This window comes from Tympanuchus pallidicinctus, unplaced genomic scaffold, assembly GCF_026119805.1.
Source record: "Tympanuchus pallidicinctus isolate F22 unplaced genomic scaffold, pur_lepc_1.0 scaffold15, whole genome shotgun sequence".
Classification (NCBI taxonomy): domain Eukaryota; kingdom Metazoa; phylum Chordata; class Aves; order Galliformes; family Phasianidae; genus Tympanuchus; species Tympanuchus pallidicinctus.
Window position 1 is genome coordinate 6,299,214 of NW_026294669.1, and position 15,073 is coordinate 6,314,286.

General features: G+C 42.5%; 1 protein-coding gene across 9 annotated transcripts in view; it reads right to left on the bottom strand.

Moving 5' to 3' along the window:
• Positions 1–13,798, bottom strand: part of UBXN4 (UBX domain protein 4) — a 45,927-nt gene extending 32,129 nt beyond the window's left edge. For 2 of the 9 annotated variants that reach the window (XM_052674857.1, XM_052674862.1), the window contains exons 1-9: positions 13,658–13,798; positions 9,374–9,476; positions 8,527–8,555; positions 7,587–7,732; positions 6,863–7,022; positions 6,074–6,176; positions 4,686–4,740; positions 4,370–4,534; positions 3,493–3,620 (exon numbers count right to left, since the gene is read on the bottom strand). In XM_052674857.1, the coding sequence (XP_052530817.1) occupies positions 3,493–3,620; positions 4,370–4,534; positions 4,686–4,740; positions 6,074–6,176; positions 6,863–7,022; positions 7,587–7,732; positions 8,527–8,555; positions 9,374–9,476; positions 13,658–13,739 (971 nt within the window). In that variant the 5' untranslated portion in view covers positions 13,740–13,798. Of the gene's footprint in view, positions 1–204; positions 834–1,522; positions 1,829–2,009; positions 2,142–2,475; positions 2,579–3,492; positions 3,621–4,369; positions 4,535–4,685; positions 4,741–6,073; positions 6,177–6,862; positions 7,023–7,586; positions 7,733–8,526; positions 8,556–9,373; positions 9,477–13,657 lie in introns of those variants that run through there. The other 7 variants (XM_052674861.1, XM_052674855.1, XM_052674860.1 and 4 more) reach the window with 7 other exon arrangements.
• Between the last annotated feature and the right edge of the window lie 1,275 nt (positions 13,799–15,073).

Consider the following 15,073-nt stretch of genomic DNA (forward strand, 5'->3'; position numbering starts at 1 on the left):
AAGAAATGGGTTTTCTCCCACACCACCTTTTCAGACACTAAAAACTTTCATACTACCTTTACCAGATTTCAACAGGAACTCCCAAGTAAGGTCATGTAAACTGAAACAACTGTGCCTTGTATTTTAAATATCAGCCTGTAAGTCTAGCCGCTTGCTTCTTTGTGACTATGCACCTCAGAGGAATGTTACAAGAGAAGACAGCCATGTTTTCTGGAAAATAGTTTATTGAGTGCTTGGGGAATTAAAAACTACAAGGTTTTGCTTGCAGTTGCAGAAGCAAGAAAAAAGTTAAACATAAATTAGTTACCTGATTGGCTACTTATAGAGCTTCTGACACCCTCATTTTAAATCAGTCATTCCCTACTATGGCCTTTATATTAATACCTGGTGCTTAAATTTATGTAGCAGAATATTTAAAGATTAAAAAGTGCCTTACTAATGGCAGTAGGGAAATGATTATGAAAGCTGATGGAGATTTTCAATCTTTTCAACTCTTGACTTCTTAAGCCACAGCTACACCCACTTGATTGTTCTGAAATAATAGGCAACTTTATTCCATACTCCACTGTAGGAAAAAGAATTAAGTAATTCAGTTGGTGAGAAAGAAGCCCCACTTCTCCAGAAGCTTTAGATGACTTAAATCAAATAAGGAAAAAAAAAAAAGAGCCTGACTCATTACTGCAATTACTCAAAACTACATTTGTTGTGTAGAATTTCCATTCCACGTATTATTTTCATCTTCTCCATCATCTTGAGTCCTCAGTCTATATATTTTGCCTTCTTTTTTGAAGTCTTCCCCTCGTTTTTCTGTTACTCTTTTCCTGACAGTTTGCCTAGGGTACAAAAGGCAGTGTGTAAGTAGAGCATCCTTCCTTATCCCCAAAAATAGGTTTCCTCAGCCCTTTCTTTCCCTGGGGAATGGTACCCAGCTACAAATATGGCATTTAGTAGTCAAACAGAACTTTGGTTCTCCTGGCACTGAGGTGATACGTGCCTACTTCATGTGAAATAGCTCCGGTATAAGAGATTTTTCTTCCAACACAAAACCTCAACTCTCTGATCGACTTCAGTTGCTCGTGTTCCTTATGTAACTACACCATAAGAGAACTTTACATCTTCAAAATTTGCATTTTGAAAATTTTTATCTTCCAAACAGTATCGGCAGTTCAAGTGAAACCCATATTCATAGTTACAGCTGAATTCTGTGTTCATTACTGGCTGCAAAACTGTGTGTGTTTTTTTTTGTTTGTTTGTTTGTTTTGCCTACACTGTAGTTGGAAACTGAGGCAAGCAGTAAAGGGCTTGCTTAATCACACAAGCACAACCAAGATAGTTAATCAGGGCTGAGATGCAGTTTGCCTGCCCCCAGTTTATCCTTCAGCCACACAGAAGGGTGGTTGCCCGAAACTGCAAGGACAGAGCAACAAGTATAAAAGAACAGATATGGTTCAGTTCAATAATATATGACTGAGACAATTCTAGCAAGTGCTTAGAGACAGCTCCCATAAGCAGCTTTGATTACCTGCTTTGCTCAACGTTGTTAGAGTTTGAGGGATTCGAATGCTCTTGCTGATGGACTGTTCTCACAGTAGATTCTGAGGGGGGTGGACTCGTAAACAGAAAGTTGCTAATAAATCTCCACACTGCGAGGAGGGGATAAAGTATCGTGCCCAAGAACTTCCACAGGTCACCGCCTGAAGCCTGAACAACAGAAGTAGCAGGTCGTCCTGCCTGGATGCGAACACCAAAAGCAAACTTGTCAGGTATTAAAGCTGTACCCATTTAGGCAGAGTATTTCACACGTAATTTAGAAGCAGCTCAACAGACACTAGAAAAGACCACATTTGGTTCCACGATAAACAAATATCTCTGTCAATCCCTTTCCTAATTAGTCCAAACAGAAATTATACCGATTTTGCAATATGTCTTAGAGACAGTAAAGAACAGAATTCAGACCAGTTTTATAATGGCTGACCAGAAGCACCTGCCAACCCCAAAGCAACACCTACCGGCAGCAGCACTACAGAAGCACTGGGTGCTAACTCTAACTCCAGTAATTTCTTTCCATAATCTTCTTTGGTAAATTCCCTTCTGGGAAACATTGTTGCCAGAGAAAAATTGCCATAAGCATTACCAACCGTCTGTGAAAACACAAAGAAAACATTTTAGTTAAAACTAACTGCTCACTTTTCACTTTCTACTGCGGAGCTGCCAGCTGAGCACACATTGCCTTACTGACCAAGAGTTCTTATCAAAATTACAATCATCTTCATATGAAGAACAGCAGAACTTTTAATGTCTCTGACAAGTTCCATGCTGCAGCTGTATAAAGGCTGTTGGTGGTTCTGCTAACCAAAACTCACTTCAAATTAACACAAAGGCAAGCAGCTAACAACGATTCTGCCATGTTCAACTAGTTGCTGCTACATTAATCTGTAATTAGCATGTAGCTGAGAAAATGAAACACTGATTTACCTGTGCAGCAAACTGCCTTGCTTCTTCCAGCCGTGCTTCAGATGGGAACTGGTTAGTAAAGGAAGATCCATCTGGAAGGCGGAACTGAATCCTGGCTATTGCACTGCAGGACATTCACCATGGTCAGTTGGTTTATTAACAATCACAAACACTCGTGGGGCTTTAGCTTGGCAGTACTCAGGTGTGGAAGGGAGGGGCAGCCATCTTATTTATGGCAGTTCAGATAGCTTATGGATTTGGATTCGCAGTTGATAACCATCTTCTTTATATACCACCATGCATCTCTGCGTCTCACCAGACTCATCAGTATTCAAACAAGATGCTTGTATTAATCACACATAACAATGAATATCAGAAGGAAATATAAACCACACGCATTTTGTGTAGCCTGCATTACTTCTATTGGATTTTTTGGGAGTTACACTATGAGGGCGCAGGTATTCACTCTAGCTTGGCAGGTAATGCTATATTCAGCTATCTAAGAGGTTACTCCTGCACTGTGCTCTTTCTTCTGGGGTTTTGATTCACAGTGGTTCAGTAACTATTTAAGGCTTCCATAAGTTAGGATATTTTCTGAAACAGTAGCATCAGGCAGGACAGAAGTCACATCTGACTCTAATGCTGATGTGCATAAACAAGCCTTGCTGAATCCAAGCCAGCTGTGCACCCAGCTGGGTCAGCAGCACACTCTCCACCGTAGTTCTGACACAGCCACCTCATCTAGTTCCTTACCTAGCCCCATCATACCTGGTATTCAAATCAAAGATCAGAAAGCGAATGTATCATTGTCAGGAATGTCTAAAGGATGCAAGTTATCTGAGAACATAACATTAATGGAAATAGCCATGAGTTAATATCACAAAAGAAAGCTAATTTTCATGTCAGTATTCAAACACACCAGCATAGCATCAATTAATAGGTTAGGACATACTATGAAATTTCTTAATGCTTACGCAAAGATTTTTTTAACCTTTCTTCCCATGAGGACACATTTCTGCTTTCTCTAAAACTACTCACCTTCGCTCCTTTTGAGATGCTTCTTTTCTGGCTTCCATTTCAGCCTGTTTAGCCTGAAGAGCTGCAGCTTTTGCAGCTTCTGCTTCTTCCTTTGATTTCGCAAAGCGAGCTGCTCTCTCAGCACGATCCTTAGGAAAGGCCAAACATAAACCTTCATTTTCACTATGCACCTTAACTTAATACTCAAAAACCTCAGTCTGTACTGAGAACCCAACCGCTCTAAGTAAGTGGCACAGAGGAAAGGCAACAGTGCTGCAAAGCTGTATTCACTGTCAAACAGGACTGTCTCTTGTCACTAGGAAACATAAAATACGCTTTTCAATGAGTTACTTCATCAGATAGCCTTCCATGATAGTGTAACTTCCCAGTGAAGAGAAAGGGAAAAATCTATGACCAGACACATTGCTGTAGTTCTACATGTTCTAGGCAAAATTTGGAAATAAAGAGGAATTTCAGCTCTGAACTGTTCATATACATACATAAACACCTATATATACAAACTTAAAAAAAAAAAAAAAAAAAAACAAACCCTCCATTTTCAAACAATTAAGTATTTCCTGGGCTTCCCTTTCAGATCTCAGTTTGAATTGCAATTTTTTAATGTTTAATTATAATTCATCACTGGGCTCAAGCTACATAGAAAAAAAAGCTAATGTATTAATTCTCACAGTCATCATCGTTACGCATATAAAAGTAGAAGCTTCACAGCAAATGCTACTAAAATGCATAAGTTGTCACCATGCAAAGCCACAGAGGCTCCAAACAGAAAAACTGAAGATTTTTCAACATTTTACCAAATGAGAAAATGTATCCTGTTTGTACTAGCAGCCCTTGCAAGAAAGAAGCAGCAAGCTGTCATTCCAAATGAAGAAATTACCAATGCAATCTGTTGCCTGATACGCTCTCTGGCTGCCTTCTCTTCTGCTTTCTCTCTGTTCCTTTCCTCTAACATTCGTTTTGTCAGTTCTTCTTCCTGACGTCTTTTGTACTCCAACATTTCTTTACCAGTTTTTCTCCTTTCTATTTCTTTCTTTATTTCTTTCTGAATAAACAAGAGAGACAATAAAAATGAGACCATAAAATTGCCTTGGGTAAGTGGTACAAGACTGAAGTATATTTGTTTAAAAAGCAATTAAGCATTTATTCAAATGTGGATGTCTAAATACTGCAAGCAGTTCCCATTTTCACTTTACCTGTTCTTCTTCTTTCCTTTTCTCCTCTCGTCTTTCTTCAAGCTTTTTTGTGATTCTAAATTTAAAAGCAAAGGAAAAAAGTCTTAAAATGGCATTATCTACTATTAACATTTTTACTTTTAATGAAGCATCTTCCAGCACAGAAGAATAAAGCACATGAAAGAGGAACTGTAACACACTGCTAACAGCTAATGTAAGAGTAATGATTCATTCACGTGTGGCTGCACCATCCATAACAACACGAGGTAGTGATTCAGCACCTAGCCTGCAGTTTTTAATGGTAGTTTTAACATATTCTGCTCTTTTCTGTTGACTAAATAAAGAACCATAGATATTCTTGTTGTTTGACATCTTGTAAGACATACAATAAGCAATACTATTTGTAAACTATGGTAACAGAAACACTAATCTCAACCTGTTCTCAACTATTTAAGCCATCTGGTTTCTTCTGCACATCACTTCCTAAAATGGAAAACAAACAATATATAGCAAGTACTGATATAGACACACATGTGCTTGTCCCACTGATCCAGACAGGTGCCTTAGAATAAGGACCAATGCACAAAATTTGCAATGTATTTTTAAGTCTGGGAAGAGGGCAGGCATGACCAAATGCCACACATATTCAGACAGGAGGAACTTTTTGTTTTTGTACAGTAGCTGCTGTTATACTTTTTAAAAGAGAAATGCTATGTACCACATGGCTTTGCCTCCTTTTTTTTCCTGATAGAAATTATTTTGTACTTTATGCAAATATGGTGCAATTTAAGATTCACATGTATTTTAAAAATGAATTTTATATCTACATTAAAATAGTGACTTTCTTGTCTTTTTAATACCATACTTTTTAGTCATGGAACTACCATTGCTTACTGGGTCTTGCTACAGTTCATTGATCAAATGAAAAGCAGAATAGTCACAAAATAGAATTCCTCTGTCTTTTGCAATATGCCTGGACTGCAGTCACCAAACAGACAAGAAAGTGAGAGGACATCTCTATAGGAAACGCAGGGTTGCATTACTAAACTAGTTTCAATGCTTGCAGTACAATATTTTAACTCCTTCAAAATCTTTGCAGAAAGCATACTGTCTGAAAGAGACCAAAATAATGACATCATATCAAAGTAATGACAATCTTCTTAATTTTCCAGATGACCTCTTTATCTCAGGGTATGGAAAAATTAATTAAAAAGCTGATTTTTGTGTTCCTCCTAGTATTAATCTCAGACATCCAAACAAAAATAAGCCCACATGAAACGTCTGCCAGATGACAACAGAATCAGCACCAAAATCCTGTAATTCAGCCTGTCTGATTAAAAAAAAATAAAATAGAACTACATCCTGAGAAACAAACAGAATACATTAGATAGTCTACAAAGAAGAGTTACCTTTCTACTTTAAGAGCAAGATCATTCACAGGCTGAGCATTGCTCACTTGTTCATCTGAAGACTGAGTTGCTTCCTGGCTTGCCTGACTTGAATTTGCTCCATCTGCAAGCGATTTACAAGAAAATAACGCATGAGAGAAAAGTTAAAGGTGTATTTCTTCATACAAAAATATCAACCGTTTACTATTAGCCATAACTGGCAGGAACTAGGATATCTCTAGAAGAATCACAGAATCAATCATAGAATCGCTCAGGTTGGAAAAGACCTTAAAGTTCACGGAGTCCAACCACGACCTAACCACACTGCCCTAACAGCCCTGCACTAAGTCATGTCCCTGAGCACCACATCCAAAGGGATTTTAAACACATCCAGGGATGGTGACTCAACCACCTCCCTGGGGAGCCGATCCCAGTGCTGAACAACCCTTTCAGTACAGAAGCTTTTCCTGATATCCAACCTAAACTTATCCTGGAAAAAAAAGAAAGGAGGTCCTGCTATTCAAACGTTTTATTTCCCCCTTTCCCCCTGCTTGATTTTAGGTTACTAATCCAGAGGAGCCTTTTCAGCTGAATCTTTAACACTGCTTTTTCTTGTATTACAAACCATGTATTTCTCACATTAGAACAGCACAGAATGACAAGTTCTGCAAGAAGCATCTGGTATGTTCAAGTTTTTCAACAACTCCACTCAATATACAATCTTTTATGTAATATTACATAGCAATTAAGACAGAGAAAATTATTTAAAAGCACATCAGCTAGCATTTGTGTTAACATATTGGCCATTACCATCAGAAGGTCTTGTTTCAGACACAAGAGGCTCAGGAGAGCCACAAGGACCTGCTGCTGCGCACTGAATGTTTTCTGGAGCACCATCGGATGGAGACGAGGGGCACGGAGCAGAGGACTGACATGGATTTTCCAGAGATTGCCCTTTTTCTGCGTGCATCTAAGAAATTGGGGGGAACAAGTGAGAGTATGATGTTTTCCTCAGGTTCAAACATCAAGGCTACTGAACTGGTTTTGGAGACTTGGTCCTATTTAAAACATAAAACTAAAATTATCCCATGCTGTTGAATCTGACACAACCATATATACTTTTTTCTTAATTATAATCTTACACTCATATTCCCAGTGATAAAACTATGCTTATATTATATATAACTATATTTTTTTATAAACCCACATCATAAACAGTATTACAAAATCACATACAAATTACTGAAAGAGTAGTTGGTGTATCATTCAAGTTTAGGCTTCTTGACATGCCTCCTTTCTGTGGGGGTTACACAAGCGATTAAACAATCTGTGAAACAAAAGACAGCACAGCATTCCTGCACAGGACTTTCACATCCATTCAACATTATGTATTGAACTTAAACTTGCTGATTTTGTTGATGGAGGGAGATAAACACAGTAATTCATATTTCTCCAAGGACTACGTTAAGGGCCTGTCTTAAGCATGCGAGCACACCTGTCCCAGTCTGAAAGATCCACTTGTCACAAGCATTACCTGTTTCACTTTATGGATTCTGGTAACAAGCTCCTCAGCAGAAACGCTGCCAGCAATTACTTCCAAAGGGATTCCATTGTCTCCTATAAAAAAACTGGATGGAACGCACACTACAGGATCTGCACAGCAGCAGTTAAGGGCAATGCCTGACAACAAATTTATAAAGTAACGTTATGAGGAAAAGAAATCTTAGGTGCTGAATATCTCCACTCAATATTCTATCTCCACCTGGTAACTAGTTGAATATATCAGGGGAGGAAGAAAAACAAAGCTACCAAATACGCTGATATACAGCTGATAAGTATTTCACCTTCTCCTTGAAATTGAGCCAAAGTTTTTTTCTCAGACAGACATACCCAACTGCCAATTCCTCTTTGATTTGAAAGACTTCACGTTTGTGCAAGATGACTTCTTATGTAGGTAATAGTGAATGCTTTACAGCACTGTGAAAATCCAAGTACCAAATTCTTTTTCAGCATCAGACAGCATTCCTGAGCTATAAGCAACAACCTACTTAAGGCAGGGGAAGCTTACCTAACCTCATGCCTGTGCTTCTGGCAAACCCAACTCAACTATTTGTCCCTCCTCCTCTCTAATTCTGAGCTTCAGATAACAGTTTAGAGTTTTTTTTGTTGTTGTTGTTTGTTTGTTTCTTAATGCTGATTAGCATTTTAGTTATTAGTTATTCTGTTACATAAAGCTTTGGGTAACTTTCTATTAAGAGAACTGCACAGCAATAACATTAAACAAACTTGCTCACTTTCTTTAAGAACTAACGGTAAGCTGAATATGTAACAATACAATTTAATAACAGCTTATTATTTATTTCTGTGCAGTAAGATAGATTTTTTAATAATACTGTTTATATTTAAGAGCAGCCTTAACTTGTAGAGAGAAATTACTGTAATCACAACATAGCTAAATTGTTTTCAAAGGATACAAATTTGAGAAAACTGCAGGCAGGCTTCACTGGGAAAAAGAAAAAATCCATGTTGAGGAAGAGCAATCACTTTGCAACAACTTTAGATTAAGCCTTTGATCATAAAAATAACTGTTCTACCACCACACACAGAACTATTTAAATACTTGAGAGAACACTACAAGCAAACTCACATTGCATCTTCTCATTATAATTTTGCATAAGTGTTATCAATCCCTGCCGATCACAGTTGACTGCAGTAGATTATTTATGGAAGCAGTGCTAAGAAGCAATTGAGGAAAGAGACATCTAACCCACTGAGTGCAAGCAATGCAGCACATCTTCTAAAAGGTCTGCAGAGCCTTTTAAAACAATGCAACTTCTGGAAACGTCAACACACTGCTCACTGGAACTGAAGTTCTTATTCTAACAAAATTGAGTAATTTATCCAGAAGCCTCAACGCTTCTGTGCTGTGTGTTACAAAGGAGAGAATTTCTCTGGGGCCTCACAGACCTATCCTACTGAACAAAGGATTGCCTCGAGTGTACTTGCATTTTGATTCCACGTTATTTTTACTTGGCCTTCTTTGCATTTTCTTCTCTTGAAAGAGGACATCCTCAAGCATTCTTTTACTAATGCTGAAACCAGTAGGAAACATGCAAAAAATATTCGGCACAACACTGCAGTACATTTGCAAATTTTCAGTTTTCTCAGATTCCAGTGGCTTCAGCAGTACTGATCTCACTTATGTTCTCAAACACTGCGTTCAGAATTCCTCCAGAGCAGGGAGAGGACTTCCCATGCCTCATACTTCTATCATTGACAATGATAGATCGTGCAAGAGACAGAATTAGAGTTGAATCAAACCTTTTGGTGTCGATTTTAATAGCAACAAAGCCATCGGAGGCAGCCTCGGTCACCTGAGCGTCCTCCCACCTTGCAGCCATCTCAGCAGACTGTTCATCCTCACCTGCAAACACAACATGCATGAAGCTGAACAATCCGCATCTGACTTCAGCTCTGCTTCAGCTGCTTGGAATTGTTGATGAAAGAGATTCTCTCAATTATTTTCAAATCAGTTAATCTTCTTTCCTTTCCTATAATCTGGAGGTAATTCACTCCAGCTGATTCATCTCGCTAACATGCCAAAAAAAGGCAAATATAAGAAAAATCCTTTCCAGCAAGCACGTAGCTTGCACACTCATTCAGCTGCATGGCAAGTTGGTCCAGGGAGCAGACGGGACTGGACCACACAGATGGAACAGGGATAAAGGAGCAGGAACTGATGGCAGCCTGGGGATTGGCTTGATTGCATCACCTCATTGCACAACTGCCCATGGGCTGCATTTTCACGTTACAGGGAGCATGTTTACGCTTTCGTGTCCTGTTTGCTATGCTCTTGTAATCTGCAAGGAGATCCCACAGCAGTTGGAATGAACCACTGCTTCTCCCTGCCTTTGGGTTGGATCTGCTATCCACTGCTTGTCCTTCCTAATAAATTTAAGTACATAGTAGTACTAAGTACAACAGCTGCTAACGCAGGTAAAACTACACTTTTCATCTCTTAGAAATTCAGTACACAAGGCTTCAGAATTTGATAATTTAAAAAAAGCCTTGTTCACAGATTTATCACTTTTGCGTTCCAATACCTGACATGAACAGTAACAGTGGGAATGGACGAAAAGGAGTCAGGAGCACCCAGGAACAGAAGAGCAGCTATGTCAGTAAAGGAAACTGAAGAAGGGCCGCAAATTCACAACTGTTATTTTAATCACTTTTGTATTCTAAAGCACCAGTTCAGTGGGAATTTGGGTTAATCAATAAGCTCAGGTGAACGTTAATCAGTTTTCCACAAGTGCACCGGCCTACAAGTATTTATCTTTAATTTCAATTATTTCCTAGCAGCTTGGAACTGACTGCACTCTCGATGAAGAGTCACATACTGGCTTCCTAGTACAGAAGCCCCTTATTCAACAACAAACTGTTTCATGCCAGTCACTGTTTCACACAGTATCTTTTGCTCACGAATGACCAGGAGCGCCCCTGCGAAGCCTTGCTCCCTTAAGGTCGGGACAGGTTGCAATGCTGCTCAGAAGGAAACCAATACAAAACACGCTGCTTTTGGAGAAGTGTTTTCCATCTGTACGTATTGATTTTTCCCTAGAAGCATTAATCTCTGTTCCTGTCAGCCTATATACTCCAAGTTCACATTCAGGATATTTTTAGGGAACCAAGTGCAGCGGGTGGCAGCAGCTGTTCTGCCCAGTGGTGCAGCCTCTCCCCCCCAACGCGCTCGGATGGAGCCACTGTGCTGCACACACTTTCACATGTGCTCATCCGATTAGGCTACTAAAAATACCTCAAGACTTGCCTAATGGTAACTTTTCCAGACAAACAACTGCTGCAGTTGGCAAAAGAATGCTGAAGGACAAAAGCAGGTCAGGTTATTCACCGTGCAGTCTCCAAGAGCTGTGATCCAGGAAGGAAAATGCTGATAAATCACCTTCTGTGAAACTGTACCTCATGAAGCACTTTAGCATAGGGACTACCCACAGAATAGCTACTTGGGTATCTTTTTGTTAATAACCCTCTCCCACTTGGGAGCTCATGTTCATTTGTCCCAGTAACTGTATCCTGAAAACGAAATGTGAAAGGCATGGAGAAAGCTGAGAGGCCGCAATCAACATTACTGGCAGAATTCAGATCTCAGCAAAACACCGAGTTATTACAAACTGCCTCGGATCTCTTGTCACCAAGACCCTCAGATTTCCCACACATAACTTGACTTCACTTAGCAGCAATCTACAAGCTGCACACAACTCTCAGTCACACGTGCCAATCTCTTCACTGTGGTCACGTCAAGTGAGAGCTCCACACAGGGACAGGTGTCCACCACCTCCCACATGGTTCAGATCACTGAAAAGACTTCATCTGCAATGACCGAGTTCCTGTAAGAGGAATCTATTCAAAACCACCCCAGGTTGCCAAAGGACTTAATTCCCCTGATCCTCAGTCTGAAAATAAAACCGACAAATCAAAACTTCATAGCTTGTTCAGCACGCAGCCATCAGGGACAAATGTCCCCCTTACAGAAGGAGCTGGCTGGCTGCTGCTCATCAACCTGCATTTCCTAGCTCCTCAGTGAGGGCAAGGATTGCCCATTCTGGAAATGACAGCAAGCTGGAATATGAGTCTGCTCACCTCCGCCTCGTGTTACTTCACATGTTTAACTTGAAAAGGGCTGGATACAGCTTAGCAGGAAAGCACTAACAAATAACCAGCTGACTGCAAATCGCTCTTTTGTTAAAGAACAAAAAATCCTAAAAATAAAAGCTATAAACAAAGGACTGTTCCTACAAATGTTTCTAAACAGAAACACAAACACTTCAGCTGGAAGTGCTTTTTTCTCTACGCCACAGCCCCCTCCTTTTGCACTCCTGAAAAGGCACCTCTTAAACACAGCCTGGTATTTTCAATATTAGAACACGCCTAGTGTCTGGAAAGAAATAATCTTACCCACCAAACCAGAACAGAGGAGGCATCCAAGGAAGTTTCACGTGGAAACAAACTATAAACTTAAGATTAAATATCTCAAAAGCATTAAAGGAGTCTTCTAACCATGCAGGATGGAAAGCCATCTACAGAACTCTACCAAGAAGATAGCAGAGACATCCATGAGATATGCCAGTGCATGTAAGATCCCAACTAGAACTATGCTAGGAAGGTTTAAAACTACACTACAAAGTCCATGAACAGAAATGCTGGAAAAAAAAAAAAAGCTGGTTGAACAACACGCAACTTCAGCTTCAAACACTGCCTCATTGTTAAGCTAAGCAGCCACATTACAGCTTGCCTGTAGGAAATAGAGTCAGAGGGAATAATCCAGTTCTTCATTCCAGGTGCTTGTCCAGAGAAGCAGCAAACTGGAAGAGATGGACAGGCAGATGGTAGTAGGAACCAAACAAAAGGCAATGAACCAAGCAGACTTCAATTATTTTCGTCAAGACTGAATCTAGTAGCTAGCTGTCCTTCACAGTGCTTGTGCTACAATCACAGTTGATTTGTATTTACTATTTATCATTTTTCCATTTAATTGATGTTTTGTCCCCCATAGATCACTGAGCAAAGTGTACAAAGCACCTCCAAGGAACACTTCTGAAAGCACCTCTTCCTGCTCAGGCAGCTGAATTAGGAACGCTTGTCCTATGGGCCAGTCTGCAGCACGAAGATTCAACATCACCACCACGCAAGTGTTACAGTATCAAAGCAAGGCTACCTCCCTGCAGTCACACACTTATCCCCAGCCTGAGTCACGGGTTCTGAACGCGAGTAAAAATCTTTAAGAATGTGAGACATTCGAGAAATCCAACAGAACATGTCTACCCCTGGAGATGTGGAGCATCGCAGAGCAGCTGCCTTCCTCCTGCTTACCACCCGGTTTTGCACGTAGTTACATACAACCCGTCGGTAACGTCAGTTCTGAAAGCAAACACGCTGAAGAATGCTTAAGGAAAAGGCAGAGAAACGAACAGAACTAATAACGGCGTGTTAAAAGCCGTTCGGCACAGATGCCATCACGTTAGCAGGGCTTTCAGACGCCGCCCGGAAGCTCGCAGCCCGCGTCCCCAGTCGGGCTGACGGCGCTCCGCAGCACGGCGAGCAGCACGGGACAGCCGCACTGCAGCGGCTCCTCCTCGCTCCTCTGCACCGAGACAGCGCGAGTTCACTTCCTCCAACGTGTCGATTACGCGACTAACGGCACGGAGAGCCCGAAAGGGAAATCTCGCGGATCGAGCGCGGCGTTCCACGCGATCAGTGGCGCCCGGCGCTGCCCGGCCCGGAGGCACGGCGCGCCGCCACGGCCCGCGCTGACACAGCACGGATGAGCGCCCGTCGCGGGGCGCAGCGCAGCTGGCGGAGGAGCGGCCGAGGAGTGGAGCGCAAGGGGCCGCGGACACGCCGGGACGGGCTCGTCCCGCGCTTCGGTTCGGTTCGGCGGCCCCGTGCGGACGGCACCGGACCGGACCAGCTCCGCCCGCCGCTCGCGGCCCGCAGGGCAGGGCAGGGCCCGGCGGCCGCGGGCGTCGTGTCAGCGCAGGGGAGGCCGAGACCCGGAGCTCGGCGCCGCCGCCCCGCTCCTGCTTGCCGTACCTGACACAAACACGACAAAGACCGAGCTCCGCTGCTTGGCGGCGGCGATGGCGGCCGGGATGGAGCCCCCGAACCACATCATGGTGACCGCCGGGCTCCGGAGCAGCGACAGCCGCCGTGCGCATGCGCCGCTACCTCCGTTCTGCTGCGCCGACCTCTCGTCACGCGCCTGCGCCGGGGGCCCGAGCCCCGCCTTCTGATTGGTGCCCGCCCTGGGTCGCGCGCTCGATGGCGGCAGATTCGCCTTGGTCTGTAGGGACGATGGGCGCCATGTTTGGCGCTTCGCGCGTCCCCTTCGGGCGGTTTGTACGCTCTGTCCCGGCGCTCGAGGCGGCTCTGAAGCTTTTCTGCTCTGTGGCTGCCGCAGGAAAAAGGGCCTGCGCACACGTAGTGTGTGGTGCGGGGCTGTGCGGGCAGAGAGATGCAGCTCAACCGGGAAGGCCAAGGGTGCGGGAGGGGGAACTGACAGAAAGCGGTGCTCAGTGTGTGGAAAAGAACCGAGCGAGGCTCGCTGTGAGAAGGCGAGCGCAGCCGAGCCGTGAGGGAGCAGCGGTGCTCAGGGACGTGCCTTGGAAAGCGCGATTTTCTACAGTTCCTACACAGACAAAACAGAATTATGTTGATGCATACCAAGGGAAGGGCCTGCGGATCATCTGGTAAGGGTTACATCTGGACATCAATAGGAATTATCGATGTTACGTTCTCAAGTAGGTACAACTTCACACGTCTAACTGTCTAACCACAGGGTCGCCGAGCTGCTGCAGTTGCGACTATGCTGCTGTTAATCTGAGAGCTCCTGGAGCAACGGCCGTGAGAAGCTGCAAACACAGGGAGCATTTGTAGTGCAGGACAGGAATCAGGCTGGGCTGGTTGCACAGTGAAGGACCCCAGAGGGCGGAAAGCTGCATGTGGATTAAGGTACCTTCCAGAGCTTTGCTCTAAAAAGATTTTAATGGGTTCTCTCATGTCCAAACAGCTTCCCAAGTTGCTTATGTATGTAAAGTTGCGTAAGGTGTAAGGAAGCTTTGCAGCCCACCTCCAGAGCATTTGCTGCTGCATGTCTAAGACTTCTGAGAACATACGGTGCCAAATTTGATTGAAATTCCATCTGTCACTCTTGTGGAAATTGTAGCCAGTATCAGATAAACACACAAAATTGAATTTGGCAATCAATATGGAAGATAATGCAAGAAAGCTGTTTACATTTTAGGACATTGGTGATTCACACCTTCCCTCTCAAAAAACTCAACAAATCAATGCAGATTCAGTTGGATTGTAAAGGAAAACATTTTCACGAGTGAATTTCTTTTAATTGCACTGTTACTGAATTCTAATCAATGGTCCATTAACAAATTAAAGTATCAGTTCCAGTTTAAAAGGATTTGAATTAACATAGAGATAAGCTGTGGTGTTTCC